At 54.1% G+C, this 13425-nt stretch overlaps 1 protein-coding gene across 1 annotated transcript in view; it reads left to right on the top strand.

Moving 5' to 3' along the window:
* Window positions 1-12972: 12972 nt before the first annotated feature.
* Window positions 12973-13425, top strand: part of MYH9 (myosin heavy chain 9) — a 58214-nt gene continuing 57761 nt past the window's right edge. The window contains exon 1 of the mRNA XM_077762058.1: window positions 12973-13324. Within this exon, the coding sequence (XP_077618184.1) occupies window positions 12992-13324 (333 nt within the window). The 5' untranslated portion in view covers window positions 12973-12991. The remainder of the gene's footprint in view (window positions 13325-13425) is intronic.

Genomic DNA, 13425 nt, shown 5'->3' with positions numbered 1-13425 from the left:
CCTTTCAGTGATGAAGTTCATTATCAGAGTCCATTTATATGAATGCTTGATCAATTCAGGAAGATTGTGTTGACAACCCTGGCCAGTCACACGACTCTTAGAAACCGATGAATCAGACTTGGCTGGAAGGGTGGGTGAGGAGGCGGAGGACAGTGATATGATCCTGGAGGCCACCTGTCCCCAGCCTCTGCTGCCTTGCCTGCTAAAGGGGGAAACAGCCACACCAGAGTCACATCTGTCTGGACGAGAAGGTGCAGTTATTGGTCTTAACGTCATGCCCTCTGAGAATGGATAGCAGAGTCTGTGGTGTCGGATGCCTGGACGTCGCTCCTTTGGGGAGACTGTCACCTTCCCCGTGACTCTGGGTCATCAGTTTTAAGCTGTACTTCCTTGTGTCAGTCAGCGGGGACCCAGTGATGACTGGGACCCATCTGTGGCCTTAGAGCCCTCAACCCGGCAGGAATAGGGTTGGGGTAGCTGTTGGTGGTAGTGGTTACACTGCATAGTGCTTGTGTGTGTGTATGTGTGTGTTTTATTTAAACATCACTCAGAATAATAAGCTGCTATAAGCCTGGCAGGCTCTGGGCGCAGTGGTCTTCAGAAATGGTCTTTAGTTTCTCATCTCGGGATGCCTTTCTCCGCTGTCGCGATGTGGACTCAGGAACCCAAGCACGCTGCACTTCCCCATTGGGACAGAGGCCATCTAATTACAGCTTTTCAGCATGGTTATTTTTCTGTGTTGGATTTCAGCAGACTGTGCTCACGAGCTCAAGGAAAGAAAAGCCGTCCTATCCGCAGAACCAAAGGGTAGGAATAACCCCTCCGCCGCAGGAGTCGGAAGGGTTCGAGTTCCCCCTTGTGCGCATGAGTGCCACCTCTAGCAAGGCCGGGAAGGTGCTGGGGGAGGGCAGGTGGGTGTGCTCAGGGCACAGTTCCTAAGGGGAGGGCAGCTAAGCAGTTCTGCCCACCTTGTCACGCCTGGGGGCGAGTCGAGGGCTAATCAGCGCCCCGGCTCTTTGGGAGGGGACATTGCCCCGAGATATCTTGCTTCTTCTCTCCTGGGCAGCTGAGTGAAAGCTGGTCGCCCAGTAGGTGAGGCACATGTGTGATCTCACTCCGCAAATATTGAACAATTAAAGGCAAAGTCAAGAGTCCAGTGCAGGTGACTTAATTGCAGATTCAGCCGGGGGCCTGCGCGACAGCTGCTGCTATGCTCCCCCTGCCCCGACTTTAGACAGGAGGGGTTGGGAGGGCAACCTTGGGAATGGTTTTTGTCGTCGACGGCCAGGCCCCCGGAAGACACGACGTGAGCCTTGAACCCAAGTGTGTTGAACAGTTTGGTTCACTTCCACAAGCACTGAGTGAGGGCCCTCTCTGTGGACTCTGTGCTCTGTCAGTTCCTGCGTAGGGGGCTGGTGTGTGTGTGTGTGTGGGGGGGGGATAGTCCCTGCCTTCAAGGAGTGTGAGGGCCAAATGGAAGATGGGCGCAGAAGCAGTGTGGTTCTGGTATGAGGCCGGATGAATAATCTTCTGGGGTTCAGGAAAGGCTGCTGGGCTGGTGGGAGAGTGTCCGGCAGGGGACAGGAGAGGTGGGGCTGGAAGGTCGGTGCAGGAGTCCATTAGAGCCCATGGAGATCTTTCTGTTCAGGCCGACGGGCATTCTCAGTGGCAGAATTCTTGACTGGAATAAAGGGCCATCTTCTTGCTCCGCTTTCTGCCCTGATTGGTGGATTGATTTAATTCATTAAGAATGTATCTTGTGGGGCGCCTGGGTGGCTCAGTGGGTTAAGCGTCCAACTTTGGCTCAGGTCATGATCTCGAGGTTCGTGGGTTCGAGCCCCGCGTCGGGCTCTATGTTGACAGCCTGCTTCCGATTTTGTGTCTCCCTTGTCTTGCTCTTTCTCGGCCCCTCCCCCACTCATGCTCTGTCTCTCAAAAATAAACGTTTTTTAAAAATTAAAAAAAAAAAAAAAGAATGTATCTTGTGGCCTGGAGGAAGGGGATGGTATTGGAGAGGAGGACACCCATTTGGTCTGTGTGACATCATGATCCCCCCTGCCCTGGAGAGGTCCTTGAAACCTGGGCTTTCTTACTTAGGTGGTAACGGCTGCGGGGGGTGGGGGGGGCATCGCTGCTTCTCCCTGGGCCGGGCTGTCTGAGCAGAGGGTGAGACCTGTGCCTTCATTTGCCCGTCTTGTGGCATTTTGCCACTTTCTCCCTAGCCCTGTCCTGGGATTCTCCTCCCTGTCTTAGATCGGAAGCCCGCTCCTGACTAGTTCCGGCCACTCTGTGGCTGACCACTTCTCATGGCCCCTCCAAGTGAGGTCAGGGACGGTGATCTCTTTAAAATACAAATCCAGTGATGTCACCCCTCCTCCCCCCACCGTGGTAGCCTAAAATCCACATTCCTCAATGTGGCTGATTAGATCCTGGGTAAGCCACGGTGCTTGCTGTCCCCTCCAGCCTTGACTCCAGCTGCTCCCTCCCCCTAGCCTCGCCCACCTTCAGTCCTTAACCCCCCCTAGGAGGAGGGCACGTTTGCGCGAAATTCTGGGGTCCTTTCTGATGGTCTGGGTTTGTGGGACGCAGGGCAAAGTCACAATGACCGCACCCCTGCCTTCTGTAGTCAGGCAAGTGTGAGCCTTTTGTCAGTGTTCCCTGGGCCCTGAGGAGTCCCTGGAAGCCCGTCCATGTGGCCTCTGAGGAGGGAAGGGCGAAGGGGGTGGGTTGTGGGGCTCTGGTGCTAAATTCCTCCCTGGCCTGTCTCTGGTCTGATTTTCTTATCTGCTCAGCATCAACACAGGCTTGGGTTGGAATACTGCTAATGGCAACAAGTCCCAGCTTCTTCTGTAAGCAAACAGCATTCCTGAGGTTGGTGGGGGGGAAGGGGCCCATCCTCCCCAGCCCTCAGCAGCTTCTGTCTCCTGGGCTCTGGGTGCTGGGAGGACCCTCCCCCGCCCCCTCCCACACCCTGGGGAAAACAAGCACCTGAGGGTGGGCGGGGAAGGTTGGTCCCCGGGTGGCAGAGTGGCTGAGTCCTCCCTGCCGATACATGTTCTAACAGCCCCGGTGTTTATGCAGGGCGGCTCCTGTGTCCATTATCTTGTTTGAGCCTGATGGCCAAGCAGCTGGTCAGTGCCAAGCCGCACCCCAGTTCAGCCCTAACGCCGCTGCGCATCCCACGCGCCCAGCAGTTCCTAGGCCAGCCCCGAGGTTGGGTTTCCTGTGGGATCTTCCGGGGTGCTTAGCCCCAGTCGGACACATTGAGGCGGGTTTTTGTAACTGCAGGCTCCGCAGAGCACTTGACTGTAGAAGGGCCACTGAGGACGGTATTCCAACCTCCTTTGGCCATGAAGCCCTCTGCCTTCGTGCTAAGTCACTGGTTGGGGGACGCTGTACTGTGCCATGTTGTTCTCTGGGGTTGGTGTTGCCTGGAGAAAGAGTCGCCAAACTTCTGGAAACTGTTCATAGGTCCAGGTGCCCTTCTAGAGAAGGATTAGGGTTAATGAGGTCAGGAGGACAAGATCGGGAAGTTCTTACTCCATGTCAGTCTTTCCTGGGAGCCTGAGTTACAAGTCCTCTGATACAGATTTTGTCTTCTTACTGTAAAGCCTGGAAACTGAGGTGACAGCTTCAAGATTACAGGAATTGGAGGCGCCTGCGTGGCTCAGTCGGTTAAGCACCCGACTCTCGGTTTCAGCTCAGGTTATGATCTCACGGTTTTGTGAGTTTGAGCCTGGTGTAGGGCTCTGTGCTGACAGTGCGGAGCCTGCTCGAGATTCTCTCTCCTCTCTCTGCCTCCCCTCTGCTCATGCTATCTCTGTATCTCTCTAAATAAAATTTAAAAATTAAACAAAAAAAAGATTACAGGATTGAGTGGGGGGATTCAAAGCCAGGTCTGTGTGACTCCAGATCCGTTCCCATTCCGTTCCAAGACTGTGCATTACAGACTTGTTTCAGGATTCACAGAATTAGCGCTCTGTGTGGCAGTGTTTTCTTTTCAAGTTCCATCTGTTCGTTCAGAGTTGGTACCAAAGGTCGGTGTTTACAGCACTTGCTTTGCAGACCGAGTGCTCCAGGAGAGGCAGGAAGGGCCGCCTGAGGCGGCTTCATGGGTCCCAATAATGGAAGGGACCATGCCACACCAGCCAAGTCACTTCTGGTATCCCTGGTGGTAGATGGTAGGTGCCTCCACCTTGGTTAATCAGGAAGCGCCAGAAGGTTCCAAAACACTGAGGTGGTTTATTCAACCTTATGCGAAGCTTCTTGGGGACCGATAAATTATTTTCACTCCTATTTCTCTTTGTGGATTGAAAGCCCCAGTATGCTTTCTTTCCCTTCTTGTTTTGGGGATCTAGGAACTGGCTTATAAAGGGCGTGGGTTTTATAGCAGTGAAGCGGCTGTGACCCAGGCGCTGCCAGCTGGGGTCTCCTTATTCCCATTAGCCCTCTGACCCTCTGGCCCTCTGCACAACTCAGGGCGATTTTCCACCTTTTTAGAAACCTTCTCCATTACTCCTTCCTCCTCTTTGCCTTGTGGCTCATACATGCATTCTGGAAGCCTGTTACCAGTACCTGCGGGGGGTCAGGCATTGTGCTAGACATTTGCAGGCAGCTGAATGAGACCTGCCTCCTGTGCTCAGATGACACTGCAGATATTGACAGTTCGGCTGTTTGATTACGTATGGGAAGTCCTTTTCCTAGTAACAATCCCGGGAGGGCCCTATAGAGGAGGGAGCTTGCGCTGAGGTTTGAGAGAAGGCTCCTGGTGCAGGGGAGGAGGCGTGAGGAGAGCGGGCTGTGAACAGGATGTGGTTATGAGGAAGAGCCGGGGCATGGAGATGGACAGGTGTGATCACGAAGGGCCTACTCAGCCTGCAAAGATGGTGAGATTTTACTCTGGAGAAGGTGTGGAGCCGTTGAACTCTTTCGAACTGGCGAGTAATGATCGGTACAATAGGACAGAGCATGCACAGAAACGGGGCTGCTGAGTCATCCCAAGGCATGGATTGGAGGGAGGTAGAGCCTCGGGAAGGCCAGGAAGGGGACTGCTGTGCAGCCTAGAGAGGAGGAGACGCAGTCCTGGAGCAGGGTGCTGGCCGTGGCATTGACGGACAGCTTTGCCAGTCCACGGGAGAGAAGTTGACAGTGATTGCCTTGGGCAACCAGGTGGATGGTGTCCTTCCCGGAAGTGGAGACCCGGAAAGGAGTGCAGATTTGGGGGGGGTTCAGGTGTCATGGTGCCTGTGGGTTCTCTGGATGGAGACATCGACAGGTGGGCATTCAGATATATTTGAGGGGGGTTAGAGGAGGTTTCTGGGAGGGGTACAGTTATCTGGGTGACATCCTTGGGATTAATCCTGATTTGTCAGAACCTTTCAATGAATGGCCTTTGATGCAGTTCCCAGGTGAGTTGGCACAGCCATGTGAACAGCCCCCCAGAGCGTGGTTGCTGCCTGGCTTCCATGGATCACCTGGACCTCTTCCTGCTGGTGAACTTGATTGTGGAGCGGCTGCGTTGGAGGTCCCGGAGATTTGTGCCTTGCCTGGGGAGGCACATCCTCCTTTGCCTGACTCCTTCCTTCCTTCCTTCCTTCCTTCCTTCCTTCCTTCCTTCCTTCCTCTTGTCTTTCCTTGTCTTTCCTCTCCTTTCCTCCCCTCCCCTCCCCTCTCCTCTCCTTCTTTCTGACATTTAGGAATCTTTAGCTTATAGTCCAGTAGTGGGTTCAGGTCAGATCCCTTAAAATACAGTGTATTATACTGACAGTCACTCCTTGGTGACAGTGTTATCTGTAGTGGTCATTGTTTGGGTCCTGGGAATCACTTTTCTCTGGGGACTTCTGTTTTGTTATTGTTGTTGTTGTTATTGTTTTTTTTTTAAATATTTATATATTTTTGAGAGAGAGAGACAGAGACAGAGTATGAGCAGGGGAGGGGCAGAGAGAGAGAGAGGGAGACCCAGAGTCCAAAGCAGGCTCCAGGCTCTGAGCTGTCAGCACAGAGCCCGATGTGGGCCTCCAGCTCACGAACCGTGAGATCATGACCTGATCCAAAGTTTGATGCTTAACCAGCTGAGCCACATAGGTGCCCCTTGGGACTTCTGTTTTAAGAGGTGTCCACTTCAGACTCCGGAGAGTGTTCACGAAGCCAAAGTCTGGCTTCTCTGCAACATTTGCTCATGCAACTCACCCCTAAACCAGTGGCTCTCCACTGGGGGCAGTTTTGCTCCCCCTCCTGGGCAGTTTGTGGAGACATTTTTGGTCATCACAACCGGGAGCAGAATGCTACTGTTGTCTAGTGGGTAGAGGCCAGAGATGGTGCTAACCCTCCTTCAGTACATATAGGACACACCCCACAGCAAAGGGTTACGTGGCCCCAAATGTTCAGGGCACCGAGGCTAGGGAGCCCTACCTCAACTGATCACATCGTCTTACGGTTCACGAGACACCGCCCCCTCTTCTCCCTCGGCCTGGAATCCTCCTTCCTCTACCGACTCTTCCCCTCCCCCACCAGTTCTCATCTCCTCCTCTAAGACCCAGTGTACAGGCCATCCCGTCCCTGAAACTCCCTGGTGCTTTGCGTTTTCCACCGAATGACCCCTTCCTCTCTGTTCCTGCAGCGAGTTACACGTTCCTTCGTCCTTCACTGAGTCTTGTGTTGGAGCTGGCTGTTGGCGTGGTTCTCCCCTCCACAGCAGATGTCCGACAGCGACAGACGTCCTGTCCCATTGCTGTGCACACTTAAGGAATATATGTTGAAGTAAATAAACAGCCTCGATAGCGAGGGAAGACAGCAGGCAAAGTTGAGTCAGAGAGGTGGCATGCGCCCAAGGCCACAGAACAAATGCTTCCTCTTCGTCGCTACGGCACATCTGAGTATCAGGCGCCTGTTACGCAGCAGCGCGCAGGACAGAAGAAGACCGAAGAGGCTGCCTGTTGTCCGCTTGCCCAGGCTGCACTGCCCAGGTTGGCACTTGAACTAGTGGCCTGGGTGTCTGTCCTGTCATCCCACCACATTATAAACTCCTTGGGTCCTTTAGTTATACCTTTGTCATGATGTTTTTGCATATAGACCTTCAGTGTGTATTAGTTTATTGAATAAGTAAATCTAAGGGGGTTGACAATTTCTTTCTTTTTTCAATGTTCGTTTATTTTTGAGAGAGAGAGAGACAGACAGACCGAGACCCAAGCAGACTCTGCTCTGTCAGCACAGCCTGATCGATGCAGGGCTTGAACTCACGAATCGTGAGATGGTGACCTGAGCCAAAATCAAGAGGTCGGGCGCTTAACGGACTGAGCCACCAGGAGCCCCCAGGGTTTGACAGTTTCGATTTTATTTTAGCAGCTGCCTTCATAGAACCTTTTGGTAACAGTAGAACTCTGGCACCTTAATAGTTTCACTAACTCGGAGCACCTGGGTGGCTCAGTCGGTTAAGCGTCTGACTTCGGCTCAGGTCAGGACCTCACGGTTTTGTGAGTTCGAGCCCCGCGTCAGGCTCTGTGCTGACAGCTCGGAGCCTGGAGCCTGCTTTAGATTCTGTGTCTCCCTTTCTTGGCCCCTCCCCACTCATGCTCTGTCTCTCTCTCAAAAATAAACAAACATTAAAAAAAAAAGTTTCAGTAACTCAAAAGCAATGGCTGTAAGAAGAAAGAGAAAAGACACGTTTACCTGTGCCCTCTGGGGTGGGGGTGGGGGCACAGACGATCAGAGGAGCTTCCTATAAAACATCCGTGATTACCCTGGAACAGGCTTCCGGTGTCTGAGTTGAGCCCACTGGGTCTTTGAACGGGAACCTTGGCTCGGAGAACGGAAACAGCCCACCCAAGGTCAGACCCCTAACCTTTCTTTTAGTGCCAGCAGTTTAAGACGGGAGTGGGCAGTGGTCCTGGTTCAGGGCAGCACCAGGAGGTGGGGCTTGCAGCTTCGAGTTGGCACGATTGGCGTCCTGTCCCTGGTTTGCTTCATTGACCAGAGGCGGCTTGGTGTTTTCTCCCGAGCGAGCACCCGAGAGCTCACAGGCAAGGTAGTTGGGGTGGAAGCCGAATGGATCTGTGTTTGAACCTGGGTTTTGTGACCGGTGTGGACCTCATTCCCCTCGCCTACGGGGATGGAGACAATGGAGAGCTTATTCACAGGCCTTCCTCCGGGGTAGCTTTGCGACGGGTTGGGAGGACTTGAAGCTCTAGGCCTAGAACTTGGCCATGGATGGCTTTACATAAACCCTTGTTGTCTAGGAACGGAGAAGCTCCCAGTAGAATAAATTCTGTCTTTTAGGGGCTCGCCCTTCCTTTCCCGAACAAGTACACAAGTAACTAAAAAGAGAACCAGCGAAGGGCGGGAAGGTTGGGGGGAAAAGGGGTCCTTGGGAAAACAGGAAAGAGTAAAAGGTCCAACTGGATGTTCAGGGGCAAGGGGAGAAGGCAGATAATCAAGGAACTACATTTTGGGTTGAAAGCAGAGGTTTTTGGTCAACCTATTTACTTTCAGTTTCATCATTTCCTGCGAGTCCTAATTTAGCCTCTGGTCGTGTCCTCTCGATTATGGCCTAAAAAGGCAACTACTTGGGTTTCTTGGCGTTGGGCTGGCACCCGCAGGAAGCCAGTGTGGAAAGGGCCGGCCTCTGCCGGATCTGATCTCCAGTGGGGAAAGCTGCCTTCTCTTTCCTTAACTCCTTGCTGGCCTGCGAGTGCCACGGATTTCCAGAATTTCCCGAGGTCCCCTAACCCGAACCACCGGACTTTTTTCTGCAGACGGTTTTCCTAATGTGGTGGCCGCCGCGTGGGTGCACCGCTCACAGAAGCGTGCCCGCCAGCCAACCAGCCCCTCTGGGAAAACATTTTGACCAGCCCTCTCTGGGGCATAACAATGCCTGGGTGTTCCTCCGAGCCAGTACCTCCGCCGCTGGGAATTGATCTCAAGGTGGTCCACCATACGAGGAAAAAACCTACTATGTGCTGGCTTAAAAAAGAAAAAAAAATCACTTTGGGAATATCATGCAGCTATTAAAAGTGTTTCTCAGGGAGGCCCGGCTGCGTGTCCAGGTGGGATGACTTCCCTCTCAGAGGCTCTGCCTCAGTCGCCTGCAAAATGAAGCAGTTGGAGAAAAATGGCAAGCAAACTAACGGCCCGGCGGGGAAGTGGTTGTAACAAACGGGAAGAATCCACAGTGTGAAACACCATGCTCTTGGCTGTGATAATGAAGAGTCTCAGGTGTTTCTATGGACAAGGACTAGAAGGACCATAAAAGAGAAAACTGGGGCGCCCGGGGGGCCTCTGTTGGCTAAGCGTCCGACTGCTGCTCAGGTCATGATCTGAGGTCATGAGTTCGAGCCCCGCGTCAGGCTCTGTGCTGACAGCTCGGAGCCTGGAGCCTGCTTTGGATTCTGTGTGTCCCCCTCTCGCTGCGCCTCCCCACTTATGCTCGCTCTTGTTCTCTCTCTGAAAAATAAATAAACATTAAAAAAAGCGAAAACTGATTTTGGGGGGGAGGATCTCAGGAATTTATGGGGATATTTTACTTTCATGTTGAAAAGTGTTATAATATGTATAGTTTTTACAAAAGGGGCCGTTTAGTGTGGTCCCAGGCTGGGAAGGGGAGACGTGGCCACATGCCTCCTGCGTGTCCCCTCCTCCTGCGTGGCCCCTTTTCATCTCTTCCTTCCTTCCGTCTGTTTGTCCTTCCCTTTCTCCTCCTCCCTCCCTCTCTCCTTCTCTCCTTCTCTCTTTCTTTCTTTCTTTCTTTCTTTCTTTCTTTCTTTCTTTCTTTCTTTCTTTCTTTCTTTCCCCCTTTTTCTTTCTTTCTTTCTTTCCCTTTCTTTCTTCCTTCCTTCCTTCCTTCCTTCCTTCCTTCCTTCCTTCCTTCCCCCCTTTTCATTTCTAATGGCTCTTGACAGTGACGGCTCTGTCCATCTGCATCCTGAGAGGTGAGCCTTCCCTGGTGTGCCTTGCTGGCAGCCCTCCTGGCNTAATGGCTCTTGACAGTGACGGCTCTGTCCATCTGCATCCTGAGAGGGGAGCCTTCCCTGGTGTGCCTTGCTGGCAGCCCTCCTGGCCACACACGGGGCAGCTGCTGCCGGGCCCCGGGCCCCCCACCTGATTCAGGTGGGTACCGGAGCTCAGCTCCGGCCGCTGAATGTGAATATCCTTGTTTGCGCTGGTGGGAGGGCTTTAATCAACCCCATTGTTTGTGGTGACCTCTGCCCCCCACCGTCCAACCCGTGTATTGATCTTGGCACTGCTGCTAATAACCCACGTCATTCCAGCTCTGTCCTTGGCCAGGCCAAACACAGCTCAGCTGAGTTTCATGAAAAGTTCTGCTCAGAGATAGGGTACCGAGGCTCACCTGTGTACTTGGCACCCCCAGAGGCAGAGAGGCGTGGTCCCCTGTGTTGGTGTAGCTCTGAGGTGGACACAGCGTGCCCCCCTCTCTTACAGGCAGTGCGGCTTGGCCTCCAGGTCTCTGCTGGCCATTGGGACGGTGCTGCCCCATAAGTCCCCCTTCTCTGCCACTGAGGCCTGAAGGTAGGGCAGGACGAGGGGCCAGGGGAGTGGCCCCCTGTCGGTGGGTGCCATGGTCATGGCCCTCCAGCGCATACCCACCTGCGGAAGACCAGGAGGGTGAGAAGNCCCCCCCCCCGGCCTCCCTGCCTCCCTGCCTCCCTGCCTGGCCTCGTAGTGCTCGGTCAATGTGTGTTGACCGCTGTGGAATGTATTCTGCCTCACTCCCTGTGTCCCGCTCAACTTATCGACCAATCCAGCTTCAGTGCCAGCCTGACTTCTTCTGTGGGACCCCAGGCACGAGTGTGCGAGGAAGACCCCAGGCTGGGGGTCTGGTGCGGTGGACCCAGGGCTGGATGGGGCGACTCTGAGCAAGTCACTTGCCCACTTTGAGCCTGTGTCCTCCTTTATAAATTGGGGATAATAAAAACTCTTTTGCAGAGTAATTAATGGTTACGTGACGTTGATGTTGGCAGACTAGGTACCTCATGACTGTCCCCCTTTCCCTCCTCTACCTGGAGGGATCGCGTAAGAGGGCGTGTCACATCCTCAGGTGTCTTTGCCTGGCTGGGTTAGGAGAGCTCTTAACCAACGGTGGACTGAGGATTTGGGGGGAAAGGGTCCAAGTGAATCCCTTCTTGCATACGGATGGGAGACTGGTCCATTTTGGGTTTGAACTCTGCAAAAAGGTTGAGACCCAGCAGCCTACGAAGCTGTGCCCTATGGTCCTCGCCAGTTCTCGGGCAGGGCATTGGCATGATGGGGAGACTGGTTGTGGGAGGCTACCTGGCCAGTGGTCACATGGGTGGCAGAGGGGGACAGGACAGCTGGGATTTACTCTGGTGGAGGGAAGCCTTCGATTTGCTTGAATGGCCCGGCCGATGTGGGAGCCAGGGCGGCCGGAAGTAAGCTGGCACATCTCGGGCACTGCAGCCGGTCTAGACCCCAGCCCCACATGGAAGGTGGGGCCGAGCCGTCTCTTCCTGCATTATGGGCTGCTGCCTCACTCTGGGCCCTGCTTTCTCTCAGAGGGTGGTCCTTGCAGGTGGACGGTGCTCTGGTCCCCCAAGTGGGGGCTGTGGGGGGTTTGCTTGGCTGGGAATGTAAACAAAGCCACCGGCTGGGCTTGCTGGGGAGGCTGCCAGGCTCTGTTCCTTGGACTTGCCTTCCCTCCTGTGGGGGGTGGGGAGCGAGCAGATTTCCTGGAAAACAACCCCTTTTCCTGGAGCGTGTCCAGCGGAGCCCCTTAGTCTTGATCTGGAAAGCATTTAATGAGCCCAGATAAGGCCTGGGCGGCCCAGACTTTTCCTTTTGTTCTCTCTGTTGCAAACCTCCAGTCTGGGGAGGGGGCCTTGACCTCACAAGGGAAAGGCCTTCCTGTGCCGTGAGCAGGACAGTGAGCTCCTGGGCTGCTCCTCCGGTGGCCGTGGGCTGGCTCCGTCTCAGACCATGGTGTCGGAGTCCTGCGTTCCATTTACCTATGGCAGCTGCCCTCCCAGCGGGCCCCAGCCCGAGCCTGTGGGCAGGAATAAGCACTGCGGTAACTGTGGAAAGGCCACAGGTCCAGGAGTCCTGAGTCCTCCCCGGGCGACAAGCCCCTGAACCTCCAGGAGGCTCCCGTCCCCTCGTCTGTGACATGGGCTGAAGCACGTTTCTTGCCCCCTCTGCGGCGTTAGGACGCGGATCCTTGGAGGCAGCAAAGGGCCAAAGTGCACGCGGAAGCGTTTCATAAACCATGAAACCACACAGGTGTGAGGGGCTCTTATTTCATCTTTATTTTGCAAATGAGTTTTGGGGGGAAGAAAGCAGACACGCACGTGCTTAAGTTCTCCTGGACAGAAATGGTGAGGGGTGCCGTCCGCGTTAGAGCCCCGGGAGGGAGGTGCTCTCGCCGCCCATGATATTTCCTGGAGCCTGACTTCTTTTCTTCTCGCCTTATTTCTGTGGGGGCTGCATTATCAAGACAGAATTAACATCTCTTGGCCACACGGTATTTGTTCGTTTGTTTTCTCTTGGTTGAACTGCGTGAAATAAAAAGTTTTTTAAGCTGGCAACTTCTGTTACATGTGGTCGCACTTTTGGGGGTGCTAATTAAAGACCTTTTAAACTGTGCAGGAGCTTTCCTGCCTTGGCAGGTGTAGCGCAGAGACTACAGTGGCATCTGCCTTTGAGACTCAAGTTACACTCCTCATCCGGCACAGCGGTAGTTTGTAGATTTGCTTGGTTGTGGATGTACCCTAGGATACCCCTTACCGTTCATTGCTCACAAAGCTCTGACACCAGCTTGTGTTTTCAGTCACGGACATCTTTTCCCCGGGAATGGAGAGCAGTTAAACTCTGGCAGTTGTACAACCCAGTTGCATATGTTTTGCTGGGCTCTTGGGCTGCACCGTTTGCAAAGATACGAGGTGTTCGGCGCCCCTCGCTGGACCGAGGTCGTGTGTGTCTGACGTTTTGCCCTTGTTTATCACGCAGGTCCTGGGCGTAAGTCACCATGGCACAGCAAGCAGCCGATAAGTATCTCTATGTGGATAAAAACTTCATCAATAACCCGCTGGCCCAGGCCGACTGGGCAGCCAAGAAGCTGGTGTGGGTGCCCTCCGACAAGAGTGGCTTTGAGCCCGCCAGCCTCAAGGAGGAGGTGGGCGAGGAGGCCATCGTGGAGCTGGTGGAAAACGGGAAGAAGGTGAAGGTGAACAAGGATGACATCCAGAAGATGAACCCGCCCAAGTTCTCCAAGGTGGAGGACATGGCCGAGCTCACGTGCCTCAACGAAGCCTCAGTGCTGCACAATCTCAAGGAGCGTTACTACTCAGGGCTAATCTACGTGAGTTCAGGGCGGGCCCTGGGGTGGGTTGGAGGGGGGGAGTTTGGGGCCCACCTGGGGCGGGGGGAGGGAAGTTTGGGGGCACCTGGGGCAGGGGGGGG

Source organism: Crocuta crocuta, unplaced genomic scaffold, assembly GCF_008692635.1.
Source record: "Crocuta crocuta isolate KB4526 unplaced genomic scaffold, BGI_CrCroc_1.0 scaffold193, whole genome shotgun sequence".
Taxonomy (NCBI): domain Eukaryota; kingdom Metazoa; phylum Chordata; class Mammalia; order Carnivora; family Hyaenidae; genus Crocuta; species Crocuta crocuta.
This window is presented reverse-complemented; position numbering and strand designations above follow the sequence as displayed.